This window comes from Oncorhynchus mykiss, chromosome 27 (genome assembly GCF_013265735.2).
Source record: "Oncorhynchus mykiss isolate Arlee chromosome 27, USDA_OmykA_1.1, whole genome shotgun sequence".
Classification (NCBI taxonomy): domain Eukaryota; kingdom Metazoa; phylum Chordata; class Actinopteri; order Salmoniformes; family Salmonidae; genus Oncorhynchus; species Oncorhynchus mykiss.
In genome coordinates this window covers 6,027,043-6,042,910 of record NC_048591.1, presented here as the reverse complement: position 1 = coordinate 6,042,910, position 15,868 = coordinate 6,027,043, and the positions used below count along the sequence as shown (strand labels likewise).

At 46.4% G+C, this 15,868-nt stretch overlaps 1 protein-coding gene across 1 annotated transcript in view; it reads right to left on the bottom strand.

Annotated features, from left to right (window-relative positions):
- Positions 1 to 14,748, bottom strand: part of LOC110507405 (tetratricopeptide repeat protein 9B) — a 36,908-nt gene extending 22,160 nt beyond the window's left edge. The window contains exon 1 of the mRNA XM_036965264.1: positions 13,986 to 14,748. Within this exon, the coding sequence (XP_036821159.1) occupies positions 13,986 to 14,361 (376 nt within the window). The 5' untranslated portion in view covers positions 14,362 to 14,748. The remainder of the gene's footprint in view (positions 1 to 13,985) is intronic.
- Positions 14,749 to 15,868: the final 1,120 nt, after the last annotated feature.

Below are 15,868 nucleotides of genomic sequence, written 5' to 3'. Positions count from 1 at the left end.
CCAACCCTACCTTGTCACAACACAACTGATTGGCTCATACGCAATAAGGAAAGAAATTCCGCAAATTAACTTTTAACAATGCACACCTGTTAATTGATATGCATTCCAGGTGACCACCTCATGAAGCTGGTTGAGAGAATGCCAAGACTGTGCAAAGCTGTCATCAAGGCCTAGGGTGGCTACTTTGAAGAATCTCAAATATAAAATATATATTTTTTGGTTATTACATGATTCCATATGTGTTGTTTCATAGTTTTGATGTCTTCACTATTATTCTACAATGTAGATATCCATTTTAATCCATTTTAGAATAAGGAGGTAAAGTAAAACAATTTGGAAAAAGTAAAGGGGTCTGAATACTTTCCGAATGGACTGTATGTCATGTTCTTAATGTTTTGTATACTCAGTTTATACCATTACATATGTAGATATTAAAATAAACAGCATTTTCTACCTTATAACAATTATATTTTGTGCCAATTTTGATTGAATTTGGTTCAGTGGATACTGAGGGAACATAGGGCTGAGGGAACATAGTGTGGTCCCCGCCTATATTAACATGCAGCTTTCTGGATAAATAACAAGTTGTCTCTCCTGTTCACTGGAGCACAGTGAGTTAGATATGCACAAATTATTCTTACAAATTCCCATTACTGTAGCTGTTGACCAAAAACGCTCTCTATGTTCTTAGCGCATTTCTCTCTCTCTCGCTCTCTCTCTCTCTCTCTCTCTCTCTAATGGCGTGACTTTCAACTGAAGACTAAAAAAGGCCCTCCCTCCTTCACAGATGACTGGATCATATTTACTGCCATGACAAGAGCACTCCAGCTCTGCCAGGGCGATGATATAATACCGTTAGCCTTGGACGTGATTTCTCATCTCCTTACTTACAATGACAAATGATACGCAAATTAAGAAATGAAAAACAACGTAACATCCTCCTCCCAGAGGTCAAAAAGGTCCACCAAAGTCACCTCACTATTTTCTCCCCCCTCTCTCTCTCCATCTCTATTCCTCTATGAATCTCTTCATATTTAACAGTGCCCTTAACATCCTGTCCAGTTTCTCTCGCTCTCTTTCCCCCACCCTCCCCCTCTTCACGCTCAGCGCCCCTTCTCTTGGCTCCTTGACCCTCCTCCTCTCTCACTCTCTCTCTCCCCCTCTCTCTCCCTCTTGTTCCCTCTCTCTTGGCAGCAACGGAAATGGTAAAGAGGAGAGTACAGAATGCCCAGTCGAGCCCCCACAGTGAAGCTATGCCATCTGCAGACCTGGCATAATGCGCCCATGGCTCTCATACAACCACGCAACCCCTGAACTGCCAACATACGAACCAAGGAAAAACACAATCCCCCATTCCTCCTTTTCACCCTCATCTTCCTCTCTCCTCCACCCTCCTCTTCTTCCATACACCTCATACCAACTGTCTCTCCCTCGCTCTTCCTCTTCCCTCTCCATCTCCTCCTCTTCCTCACCCATACACATCCTCCTCTCCATCTCCTCCTCTAGTGACGTTTTTGGCAGTGGGTGAAAAGGGAGGCGTTTTGCTGCTCCACTCTGGTTTTATAAGAGGGGGCTGACTGGACTGTATCGTAGGCTATGCCTCGTGACAGGTAGCACCCCCTCTGCAGTATTATATAGCGCTGAGGACTAAGTCTGTGTCCTAGATGGCACCCTATTCCCTATATAGTGCCCTACTTTTGACCAGGGCCGGATCAAAAGTAGTGCGCTGTATAGGAAATAGGGTGACATTTGGGCACAGGCTCTGACAGTATTACATCCCCGTTCCCTTCTGGAATGAGGTTAAAATTAGAGGGTGATGTCATGCATCTCAAGATGGTTGGGGAAGTGTAGCGGTACTGTGAGTCTTCTTCTAAGACTCTTGGCTGTCTATTCCTTTTCTGGGGAGAAACGGATGCTGTATCTACACACTCATTGACGTTTCGTTGCTACGGGGGCCTGTGATTGCAAGTCAAGGGTCACGAGTTCACCGACGGTCTCGATGTAATAGCCCTGAGTGGAAATGGATGTGGTCAGAAATATTGACCCTTTGCAACAGACGCGGATACACACATGCAGGCGTACACACACACACAAACAAACGCACACACACTGGCTAGTGATGGAGCTAAGGGAGGTTGTGCTGGTACATCCACTACCTTCAGCAGTTAGTTGTAAATTAACCCCATGAGCATTCTAGGAGCCTGATGGATTAGTGTAAACATACCGCGGCAAAATGTTAATGGACATCGATGAAATAACACACAGCCTAAACCTTCTAAAGTGTCCATCATGCCCTCGTCGCAGCTCTTTGGCTTAATGCATTGTCTCTAAAAGAAAGCCAATCTCCTGAAAGGACTATGGGTGGATCTGCTGCTGAGTGGTAGAGCTCACACACACACGCACACAAGTTGGATCATCATGGCAATAAGAAGAGCATTCGAGAACAGTGTAAAAAAGGTGCTGGGTGTTACGAAACATCCTGATTGGTGAATAAAAGGTGCTGGGTGTTACGAAACATCCTGATGGGTGAATAAAATGTGCTGGGTGTTACGAAACATCCTGATTGGTGAATAAAAGGTGCTGGGTGTTAGGAAACATCCTGATGGGTGAATAAAAGGTGCTGGGTGTTACGAAACATCCTGATGGGTGAATAAAAGGTGCTGGGTGTTAGGAAACATCCTGATGGGTGAATAAAAGGTGCTGGGTGTTAGGAAACATCCTGATGGGTGAATAAAAGGTGCTGGGTGTTAGGAAACATCCTGATGGGTGAATAAAAGGTGCTGGGTGTTAGGAAACATCCTGATGGGTGAATAAAAGGTGCTGGGTGTTACGAAACATCCTGATGGGTGAATAAAAGGTGCTGGGTGTTACGAAACATCCTGATGGGTGAATAAAAGGTGCTGGGTGTTACGAAACATCCTGATGGGTGAATAAAAGGTGCTGGGTGTTACGAAACATCCTGATGGGTGAATAAAAGGTGCTGGGTGTTACGAAACAAGCGGTTCCGCTCAGAACGTCGTGCCGCTGCTGCTACAACCCGAGGCTGTGACTCATGACTCACGCACCGATCGCAGCCAATCACGCGGAACAAGGGAATAATTGAGTCAGAGATCAGAGGAAAAGGGCCAGGGGAAAAAAAGACGGTTCAATCTCCCCCACAAAAGGAGTTAGTACCGGACTCATTTATTTTTTACACTGACGTCTGTTCTCTACAGCAGATCTCTCTTTATCTGAATAAGCAATCTGTATTGTTAAAAATGATCTAATAATCCTGCAACTGCTTCCTGCTGTTTTCAAAAGACTTATTTTCAATGTCTTTCGCTCATAGGGTCTCATTCTAGGGAAGTGCTTTGAGTGCCATGTACAAAAAGAACAGTGGGAAAACTGTTAGTATATTGGCTGTTATCATATGTATCTGTGAGCACAGCATGTGGTTTGGGTGGGTGGGTGTGCTGCCTGCGGAACATGATTCATCCCAAAAACTGTCAACCTGCGTGGCTGACGGTCTCCCTCCGGACAACGTGTTGCAGCACCATTTCCAGAGCGTCTACAGCCTGCTGTAACCCACTTAGAAACAGTACCACAGCCCCATGGGGGAACAGCATGTTGGCTCTTTTATCAAGGGCGACGGCAAATAGGCCATTCATCTCAATAGCTCTCTCTCATACAAGAATCAGGTAACAACACTGTACGCACACACCTCCATTTTTCTGTTACTCTCTCTCCCTCTCTTTTTTCAGTATATATTCTTTCTCCCAAACCGCCATCACAGCCGTATGCAGTTCTTTATTGTTTTTGTCGTTCGCACACAGTTTCCTCCTCTTGTCTCTTTCTATCACTACTTGTCTCCTTTGATGTCGGCTTCTCTCCCATCACCTGTCTTGGATCTCTGTCTCAAACTCGCTGTCTGCGCCATGCTGACGGCAAAATCGCTGCATTTAGTGAATATTTCTGGGCCGCCTTTGTCCGGGTAGCCAAGTCATTTAAAAAGGTGCTGTGGCTGGCACAAGACAGACAATAGTCCTGTCCTTGTCATAACAAAAGTCTAGCACGCACACACGCACAAAATGAGCTTGCACATCCCTGTACATAAAACAGACAACACACACACAGCATTGTCAGCATTGGCACTGTGATAATGGCAGGGCGAGAAGCAATCTGTGTACCCCCACCCTTCTCCATATCAGACAGCCCCTTGGTTAGCTGCTGTTCTTCAGAGGAACGATCGCTGGGACAAACAGAATCACCCACAAGCACACACACACAGAGGCGCTGGAGGTGAGGCTGCCCACTCTGTTGCCCCTGTATCATGCATCTGAAAGTAAGACAGCTGGCCAATCAAAATGCTGCCTAACTCAACACGACACGGGCCACCTTCTGTCCAGCAGGACTCTGGGTAGCCAGACCGTTGGTAGGGTGGAGAGGTCTCCAGTCTTATGAAATGTGTACGCATATTGTATTTTTTTCCACAATCTAAAATAAAACACAGATTGAGGGAGAGGTCACAAAATAAATCAAACAATCTTTGTTATTGTGAGAGGTGAGAGAAGAATGCGGTGATGGACACGAGAATAACAACAAGAAAAGGCCCAGTGATAGTTGCCATGGTAAATATGACCCTCATCACCCACTGAACTTGCTTTCCCTCTTCCTTCTCCTTCTTCCTCTATTTCTCTCTCTCCTGCTCTCGTTTACTCTCCCTGTCTCTTAACCTCTCTTTCCATCCTCCTACCTTCCTCTCTATTTCTCCTTTCCGCCAGGGTAGCTCCCCCACAGGGCCCAGGCTAGAGGGTCATAAGACAGGGCCGAGAGAGCCGACCTTCAGCCTGTCACGCCAGTTGAGCCAGGACCCATCGGAGACAGACCTCAGGGAGACACAGCCAGCACCAGAGCAACCCAGCCTGCCTTTAACCCATTTTATGTTTTCATGTTAACTGTTTGTTAGAATATCTTATAGATTCTTCTAAATAATAGGGTGCTGAATCCTCGTAGATAGTCAACAAATTGAACAATACAGCACCATAAATGATATCATATTATAAACTGGGTGGTTCGAGCCCTGAATGCTGATTGGCTGACAGCCATAGTATATCAGACCGTTTACCACGGGTATGACAAAACATGTATTTTTACAGCTCTAATTACTTTGGTAACCAGTTTAGAATAGCAATAAGGCACCTCGGGGGTTTTTGATATATGGCCGCGGCTAAAGGCTGTGCCCAGGCACTCCCCGATGCATCGTGCCTAAGAACAGCCCTTAGCTGTGGTATATTGGCCATATACCACACCACCTCGGGCCTTATTGCATAAGTATATCACTCACCAAATAGATTTCGTAATAATAAAAAAAAAAGTATGTATATTTATATAGGTATGTGTATGTATATACATTTGAAGTCGGAAGTTTATATACACCTTAGCCAAATTGTTTACAGACAGATTATTTCACTTCAAATTCACCGTATCACAATTCCAGTGGGTCAGAATTCCAGTGGGTCAGAACATACACTAAGTTGACTGTACCTTTAAACAGCTTGGAAAATTCCAGAAAATTATGTCATGGCTTTAGAAGATTCTGATAAGCTAATTGACATCATGTGAGTCAATTGGAGGTCTACCTGTGGATGTATTTCAAGGCCTACCTTCAAACTCAGTGCCTCTTCGCTTGACATCATGGGAAAATCAAAAGAAATCAGCCAAGACCTCGGAAAAAGAATTGTAGACCTCCACAAGTCTGGTTCATCCCTTGGAGCAATTTCCAAACGCCTGAAGGTACCACGTTCATCTGTACAAACAATAGTGCGCAAGTATAAACACCATGGGACCACGCAGCCATCATAACGCTCAGAAAGGAGACACATTCTGTCTCCTAGAGATTAACTAACTTTGGTCCGAAATGTGCAAATCAATCCCAAAACAACAGCAAAGGATATTGTGAAGATGCTGGAGGAAGAGGTACAAAAGTATCTATATCCACAGTAAAACGAATCCTATGTCGACATAAACTGAAAGGCCACTCAGCAAGGAAGAAGCCACTGCTTCAAAACTGCCATAAAAAAAGCCAGACTACAGTTTGAATTGCACATGGGGACAAAGATTGTACTTTTTGGAGAAATGTTCTCTGGTCTGATGAAACAAAAATAGAACTGTTTGTGTTATGGTGAGTGAATGAGGACCCAAAAGCGAACTAACTTAAACAGAGCTTCTTTAATAACCAAACATAGGTAGGCTCAGATAGACCGGCAGATTCCGACAGGACAGGACAAGGTTACAGCAAACATGACGATTGTCTGGCTCAGGCATGAAACACAACAAACAAGAATCCGACAAGGACAGGAACAGAAACAGAGAGAGATATAGGGACCTAATCAGAGGGAAAAAGGGAACAGGTGGGAAACGGGGTGAATGGGTAGTTAGAGGAGACAAGGAACAGCTGGGGGAAAGCGGGGGAGAAAAGGTAACCTAACAACGACCAGCAGAGGGAGACAGGGTGAAGGGAAAGGACAGAGACAAGACACAACATGACAGTACATGACAGTACCCCCCCACTCACCGAGCGCCTCCTGGCGCACTCGAGGAGGAAACCTGGCGGCAACGGAGGAAATCCTCGATCAGCGCACGGTCCAGCACGTCCCGAGAGGGAACCCAACTCCTCTCCTCAGGACCGTACCCCTCCCAATCTACGAGGTACTGGTGACCACGGCCCCGAGGACGCATGTCCAAAATTCTACGGACCCTGTAGATGGGTGCGCCCTCGACAAGGATGGGGGGGGGGGGGGGGGAAGACGAGCGGGGGCGCGAAGGACGGGCTTGATGCAGGAGACATGGAAGACCGGGTGGACGCGACGAAGGTATCGCGGAAGAAGAAGTCGAACTGCGACAGGATTAATGACCCGAGAAATACGGAACGGACCAATGAACCGCGGGGTCAACTTGCGAGAAGCCGTCTTAAGGGGAAGGTTCTGAGTGGAGAGCCAAACTCTCTGACCGCGACAATATCTAGGACTCTTAGTTCTACGCTTATTAGCAGCCCTCACAGTCTGCGTCCTATAACGGCAAAGTGCAGACCTGACCCTCTTCCAGGTGCGCTCGCAACGTTGGACAAAAGCCTGAGCGGAGGGGACGCTGGACTCGGCGAACTGAGATGAGAACAGCGGAGGCTGGTACCCGAGGCTACTCTGAAAAGGAGATAGCCCGGTCGCAGACGAAGGAAGCGAGTTGTGGGCGTATTCTGCCCAGGGGAGCTGTTCTGACCAAGACGCAGGGTTACGAAAAGAAAGACTGCGTAAGATGCGACCAATAGTCTGATTGGCCCGTTCTGCTTGACCGTTAGACTGGGGGTGAAAGCCGGAAGAGAGACTGACGGAAGCCCCAATCAAACGGCAAAACTCCCTCCAAAATTGAGACGTGAATTGCGGACCTCTGTCCGAAACGACGTCTGACGGAAGGCCATGAATTCTGAAAACATTCTCGATGATGATTTGTGCCGTCTCTTTAGCAGAAGGAAGCTTAGCAAGGGGAATGAAATGAGCCGCCTTAGAGAACCTATCGACAACCGTAAGAATAACAGTCTTCCCCGCTGACGAAGGCAGTCCGGTGACAAAATCTAAGGCGATGTGAGACCACGGTCGAGAGGGAATAGGAAGCGGCCTGAGACGGCCGGCAGGAGGAGAGTTACCGGACTTAGTCTGCGCGCAGACCGAACAAGCAGCCACGAAACGACGCGTGTCATGCTCCCGGGTGGGCCACCAAAAACGCTGGCGAATGGAAGCAAGCGTACCCCGAACGCCAGGGTGGCCGGCTAACTTGGCAGAGTGAGCCCACTGAAGAACGGCCAGACGAGTAGGAACGGGAACGAAAAGAAGGTTCCTAGGACAAGCGCGCGGCGACGGAGTGTGAGTGAGCGCTTGTTTTACCTGCCTCTCAATTCCCCAGACAGTCAACCCGACAACACGCCCCTCAGGGAGAATCCCCTCGGGGTCAGTGGAGGCTACTGAAGAACTGAAGAGACGAGACAAAGCATCAGGCTTGGTGTTCTTAGAGCCCGGACGATAAGAAATCACGAACTCGAAACGAGCGAAAAACAGCGCCCAACGCGCCTGACGCGCATTAAGTCGTTTGGCAGAACGGATGTACTCAAGGTTCCTATGGTCAGTCCAAACGACAAAAGGAACGGTCGCCCCCTCCAACCACTGTCGCCATTCGCCTAGGGCTAACCGGATGGCGAGCAGTTCGCGGTTACCCACATCATAGTTACGTTCCGACGGCGACAGGCGATGAGAAAAATACGCGCATGGGTGGACCTTGTCGTCAGAGAGGGAGCGCTGAGAAAGGATGGCTCCCACGCCCACCTCTGACGCGTCAACCTCGACAACGAACTGTCTAGAGACGTCAGGTGTAACAAGGATAGGAGCGGATGTAAAACGATTCTTGAGGAGATCAAAAGCTCCCTGGGCGGAAACGGACCACTTAAAGCACGTCTTGACAGAAGTAAGGGCTGTGAGAGGAGCTGCCACCTGACCGAAATTACGGATGAAACGACGATAGAAGTTCGCGAAGCCGAGAAAGCGCTGCAGCTCGACGCGTGACTTAGGGACGGGCCAATCAATGACAGCTTGGACCTTAGCGGGATCCATCTTAATGCCTTCAGCGGAAATAACAGAACCGAGAAATGTGACGGAGGAGGCATGAAAAGTGCACTTCTCAGCCTTCACAAAAAGACAATTCTCTAAAAGGCGCTGGAGGACACGTCGAACGTGCTGAACATGAATCTGGAGTGACGGTGAAAAAATCAGGATATCGTCAAGGTAAACGAAAACAAAGATGTTCAGCATGTCTCTCAGGACATCATTGACTAATGCCTGAAAGACAGCTGGAGCGTTAGCGAGGCCGAAAGGAAGAACCCGGTATTCAAAGTGCCCTAACGGAGTGTTAAACGCCGTCTTCCACTCGTCCCCCTCCCTGATGCGCACGAGATGGTAAGCGTTACGAAGGTCCAACTTAGTGAAAAACCTGGCTCCCTGCAGGATCTCGAAGGCTGAAGACATAAGAGGAAGCGGATAACGATTCTTCACTGTTATGTCATTCAGCCCTCGATAATCTATGCAGGGGCGCAGAGACCCGTCCTTCTTCTTGACAAAAAAAAACCCCCGCTCCGGCGGGAGAGGAGGAGGGGACTATGGTACCGGCGTCAAGAGCTACAGACAAATAATCTTCGAGAGCCTTACGTTCGGGAGCCGACAGAGAGTATAGTCTACCCCGGGGGGGGGGTGGTTCCCGGAAGGAGATCAATACTACAATCATACGACCGGTGTGGAGGAAGAGAGGTGGCCCTGGACCGACTGAACACCGTGCGCAGATCGTGATATTCCTCCGGCACCCCTGTCAAATCACCAGGCTCCTCCTGTGAAGAAGAGACAGAGGAAACAGGAGGGATAGCAGACATTAAACATTTCACATGACAAGAGACGTTCCAGGAGAGGATAGAATTACTATACCAATTAATGGAAGGATTATGACAAACTAGCCAGGGATGGCCCAAAACAACAGGTGTAAAAGGTGAACGAAAAATTAAAAAAGAAATGGTTTCACTATGATTACCAGAAACAGTGAGGGTTAAAGGTAGCGTCTCACGCTGAATCCTGGGGAGAGGACTACCATCCAGGGCGAACAAGGCCGTGGGCTCCTTTAACTGTCTGAGAGGAATGTCATGTTCCCGAGCCCAGGTCTCGTCCATAAAACAGCCCTCCGCCCCAGAGTCTATTAAGGCACTGCAGGAAGCTGACGAACCGGTCCAGCGTAGATGGACCGACAAGGTAGTGCAGGATCTTGAAGGAGAGACAGGAGTAGTAGCGCTCACCAGTAGCCCTCCGCTTACTGATGAGCTCTGGCTTTTACTGGACATGAAGTGACAAAATGACCAGCGGAACCGCAATAGAGACAGAGGCGGTTGGTGATTCTCCGTTCCCTCTCCTTAGTCGAGATGCGGATACCTCCCAGCTGCATGGGCTCAGCACCCGAGCCGGCAGAGGAAGATGGTAGTGATGCGGAGAGGGAGGCGACGGAGAGCGCGAGCTCCTTTCCACGAGCTCGGTGACGAAGATCAACCCGTCGCTCAATGCGAATAGCGAGTTCAATCAAGGAATCCACGCTGGAAGGAACCTCCCGGGAGAGAATCTCATCCTTTACCTCTGCGCGGAAACCCTCCAGAAGACGAGCGAGCAAGGCCGGCTCGTTCCAGCCACTGGAGACAGCAAGAGTGCGAAACTCAATAGAGTAGTCTGTTATGGATCGATTGCCTTGACATAGGGAAGACAGGGCCCTGGAAGCCTCCTCCCCAAAAACAGATCGATCAAAAACCCGTATCATCTCCTCCTTAAAGTCTTGATACTGGTTAGTACACTCAGCCCTTGCCTGCCAGATTGCCGTGCCCCACTCACGAGCCCGTCCAATAAGGAGAGATATGACGTAGGCGACACGAGCAGTGCTCCTGGAGTAAGTGTTGGGCTGGAGAGAAAACACAATATCACACTGGGTGAGGAACGAGCGGCATTCAGTGGGCTCCCCAGAGTAACACGGCGGGTTATTGATTCTGGGCTCCGGAGATTCGAGAGCCCTGGAAGTGGCCGGTGGATCGAGGCAGAGATGGTGAACCTGTTCTGTGAGGTTGGAGACTTGGGTGGCCAGGGTCTCAACGGCATGTCGAGCAGCAGACACTTCCTGCTCGTGTCTGCCTAGCATCGCTCCCTGGATCCCGACGGCTGAGTGGAGAGGATCCGAAGTCGCTGGGTCCATTCTTGGTCGGATTCTTCTGTTATGGTGAGTGAATGAGGACCCAAAAGCGAACTAACTTAAACAGAGCTTCTTTAATAACCAAACATAGGTAGGCTCAGATAGACCGGCAGATTCCGACAGGACAGGACAAGGTTACAGCAAACATGACGATTGTCTGGCTCAGGCATGAAACACAACAAACAAGAATCCGACAAGGACAGGAACAGAAACAGAGAGAGATATAGGGACCTAATCAGAGGGAAAAAGGGAACAGGTGGGAAACGGGGTGAATGGGTAGTTAGAGGAGACAAGGAACAGCTGGGGGAAGGCGGGGGAGAAAAGGTAACCTAACAACGACCAGCAGAGGGAGACAGGGTGAAGGGAAAGGACAGAGACAAGACACAACATGACAGTACATGACAGTTTGACCATAATGACCATTGTTTTGTTTGGAGGAAAAAGGGGAGGCTTGCAAGCCGAAGAACACCATCCCAACCGTGAAGCACGGGGGTGGCAGCATCATATTGTGGGGGTGCTTTGCTGCTGGAGGGACTGGTGCACTTTATACGGATATATTGAAGCAACATCTCAAGACATCAGTTACAGTTACAGCTTGGTCACAAATGGGTCTTCCAAATGGACAATGACTCCAAGCATACTTCCAAAGTTGTGGCAAAAAGGCCTAAGGACAACAAAGTCAAGGTATTGGAGAGGCCATCACAAAGCCCTGACCTCAATCCTATAGAAAATGTGTGGGCAGAACTGAAAAAGCATGTGCGAGCAAGGAGGCCTACAAACCTGACTCAGTTACACCAGCTCTGTCAGGAAGGAATGGGCCAAAATTCACCCAACGTTTGACCCAAGTTAAACAATTTAAAGGCAATGCTACCAAATACTAATTGAGTATATGTAAACTTCTGACCCACTGGGAATGTGATGAAAGAAATAAAATATGAAATAAATCATTCTCTCTACTATTATTCTGACATTTCACATTCTTAAAATAAAGTGGTGATCCTAACTGACCTAAGACAGGGAATTTTTACTGGGATTAAATGTCAGGAATTGTGAAAAACTGAGTTTAAATGTATTTGGTTAAGGTGTATGTAAACTTCCAACTGTATATGTATGCATACGTGTATGTATATGGATATATATATATTTACCAAAAAAAGATATGGGGGATTGGAAATGTTGCAGAAAATTACATTGATGGAAGCAATAATCTTTCCACAATATTAAGCTGATCCACCCCTAAAATATATATATATTTTTTTTATGTAAATAAATAATTAAATAGATTTCACAATGCATTACGTAACATTTTAGCCATACTCTCATGTAGACAGACTACTGTCACTGTGGTAAACAATATTTATACTGTCATCATTAGACCCACAGACACATCTAATCTTCTATAGGCCAACTCACATGTGCCAGACAGACTACTGTATCTGTTAAAATCAAATCTCATACATCTGTTTCATAGATTATCTGGTAGTAGGCAATCTCTTAATCTCACATCTATTGAATAGATGATCCTGTTTCTTACTCAAAGCACTACCAATAACAAATATCTGTAAACTCAGCTTTACTCAAATCTCATTGTTAGAGATTTTAAGATTCTGAGAAAAATATCAGTTTATCTTTTCAAATTACATTACACATACATAGCCTATTTAACTGACACTTGTGGTTGGTTTGATAGAGGGATTAACCTTGATGACCAGACATGACAATGCTGACATGAAAATACTAATATTGTCAATTATTCTAACCATAAAAAGTGTTGTGAGTTTCAATTCACTAGCCGTGTTTACACAGGCAGCTCAATTCTGATATTTTTTTTTTACTAATTGGTCTTGTGACCAATCAGATCAGCTCTTTTGTCAATAATTGAGTATAATATCAGAATTGGGCTGCCTGTGGAAATGCAGCCATAGTGGCATATTACTTGTATTTGTGAGGTCATTTTAGGTTCCATTTAGACAGATTTCACCTGTAAACTGGGATGGTCCACGCCATGTTTTTCCACCTCAGAGCATGTGAACTGTTTTTGCAACAACACAGCTGCACTGTGGGAGGAATCATGTGTTGGATGATATGGCAGCATATAACCCCCAGGCTCCCACTGTGTATTTGTGTCCCTTTTCCACAGGATGTACACCTCTTTACTCCTGCTAAAATAGCCTTTCCACTGACTACAGCTGATTACCATCAAATCACTAGTTTTCCCAGTGGCTATCAAACAAATTAACTTGGGGGAGAAAAGGTTTGGAATCAAGAGAAGCAAAAAATTTTACTTGAATGGAGCACAACAAAGAGAGATAGACAGTGAAAAAAAACCTTGATGAGAATCACAAGAGGAAGACATGGCTTGAGGCAAAAACAACTCTATAATGTATTATAATTAACCTTTGTGCCGGTTACTAATAAAATAATGATTAGGGCCCAGTGCAGTCAAGGATGTAATTTTCCTGTGTTTTATATACATTTCCACACTATGAGGTTGGAATAATACCTGTCACATTTTGAAAATGACTGACTGAAATGAAAAAGACTGACTGAAATTGCAGCCTGTTTTGGTGGGATGGAGTTTTGGCCTGCCTGGTGACATCGTCAGACGGTAAATTAGTTAATAGAACAATAAGAAACAGAGTTCCAAACCTCTGTCAATAACAGCTAGTTTTAGTTTTTTCCACTCCACTCAAACCACTACCAGACAGTCCTAGCAAAATTCTTGCTTGAAGAATTCCTCTATGCCAAGAAGCTATTTTAGTTTATTTTTGACCATTTTTCATTGAAAAAAATCACAGTAAGGTGCTTAATTGTTACCCATAAATTATTTTATATTGAGATAAAAATGGGTGCATTAATCGAGAATGGCAATACATTTCACGTTGAACGGACAGGAATATCACAATGAAAAATATGGACACATTCGCCATCTACCCGTTTATATTCAGCTCCATTGCGCTGTCCACCGTGCAAAGCGCCAGCTATTAATGTATTATTAAGCCTATTCTTATTACCCAACCTCATACAGGCCTCACAGCAGCGGAAATTATGCTTTGACACTTGCTAATTGTCTAAACGAGTTCCTTCCTAACCCCGTGAACCGGAACGAACAATGGCAGAATCTCAGTATACGAGCTGTCCATGCTCAAGACCCGCGACGCTGAGCAACAACACTGACTAGGCTAGCTACTCACCTGTCAGGCTGTCGTAACACTCGATCTCCGTGATCTCCACGGTTCTCCGCTGCTCTTCCGTCAGCTTGACGGCGGCTTGGCTCAGGAGGTTGACCTCGGAGTCCGTGCTTTCATCCACTAAATGCACCCCTTTCAGCTGCAGCAGAGCCCGGTGGTACTTCCCTATCGCTTCCCGGAATTTCTTCTCCTTGTAGCAGCGGTGGCCCTCCACCTTGAAGTCAATGGCTTTCTGTATGTTTGCCTCCATCTCCATCTGTGCCGAGCCTGCAAGACACCCTCCTCCAACGCCGACGTCCCCCGCGGCCGCCGCCAGGCTCCGGCCCCCCGCCTCTGGGTAGCTCTTCAGGCTCTTTATGGAGTGCTGTTTTGCTTCCATCTCTCTCAGTGGGCGCGACTGGACCGGGCCATGCTGTTCCGACGAAGGTCTATTTACTCCGAGGACTGGAGCGGCGTGCTGTGCATAAAGAACGCGCGAGACAGGCAGGCAACAACAATACAGATGAGAGCGAGAGAATAAAAACCTAGCACGCACCGCGCAAATAGGCAATAAGCTATCAAAACAGCTTACACAAATTCAGATTACCGTAAATTGTATTTTATATAAAAATCACAAATAATTGGCCAGACATGACAATGCTGAAATGAACTGATTCCTGAATTACAAGCCCTCTTCTATCTATTTTTGACCATCGCGCGAGAGGATGTCTTCGATTGTGTGTCTGCGCTCGAGCCCCCGGCATGCGCCGCTTCAGCACCACAGCCAGCGGACTCAGGCTCGCGCGTGATGCATTGTGGGGAAATCGAGGAGTCGTGCGGAGTTCAATCGGATCTTTCACCTTAAAGTTGTAAGCAATCTTCACTTTGATTCATATGACCAATCAAGAGTCATGATGGATGTATGCAAAGAAACGGGAAATAAAACTAAAAAAACAACACCAACATTTATTACCAGGAGTTGAAATTACTGTATGAATATGCCGGGGGTAGAGACTAAATCTATTCTACAAATCTGTCGTTTTAAAACCTGTAATCAACAACATGATTGTAGTAAGCCTATGTGCTCTAGCTCTGATCCAAATGGCAATTGCGCAAATGAAATCAATGAACTCAAGACTATTCCATATACACTATACATACAAAAGTATGTGGACATCCCTTCAAATGAGTGGATTCGGCTATTTCAGCCACACAACACAGTTGTTCACCTGACTAGGCATCTCCTTTGCCTTTTAGTTTTTTGCTTTCTTGAGTAAGGCAGCTCCAAAATGCAGGTGTTTCAGCCTAGCTCAGTGCTTTCCGTGGTGGTGGGGCAGCTAGCGGAAAATACAGAGCATAGGGGTTGGTGATGTTCCCTTGTTGTGCCGTGATTGGCTCAGTGTTCTGTCACTCATGGGACACTACGTCAGCGCAAAATCTACAGGTAGAGCTAGACATTCAGGCCCCTTGGGTGCTGCCATAGAATTACATTAGAAGTGCCCATCCAAGAAGACTCAAGGTAATTGGCCATAGATAAAATAACGTCAAATCACATTATATCTACCGTAGCTTTGATTGTACTGGACATGTCAACATCATACTTTCAAAATGTTAGCTAGCAAGCTAGACAAGCAGTCATCATCATGAATCAAGTTGACAATCTAATGGCAAATCCTTTTCAATCCTTGTCATTTGATGAAAAATTATCAATAAAACGTATCATTGCTTATCGGCCATTGGACATAAACAAGTTGCAGCGATGTGACAAGATCATAAGTTCTGGTCCATGGCGTTGCATTTGAATGTTTATCCTTTGAAATAAAATGTAAAAAAATGACCCCCTTTTTCTCCCCAATTTCGTGATATCCAATTGGTAAAGTTTGAGTGCATTGTCCATGCTGTCAATC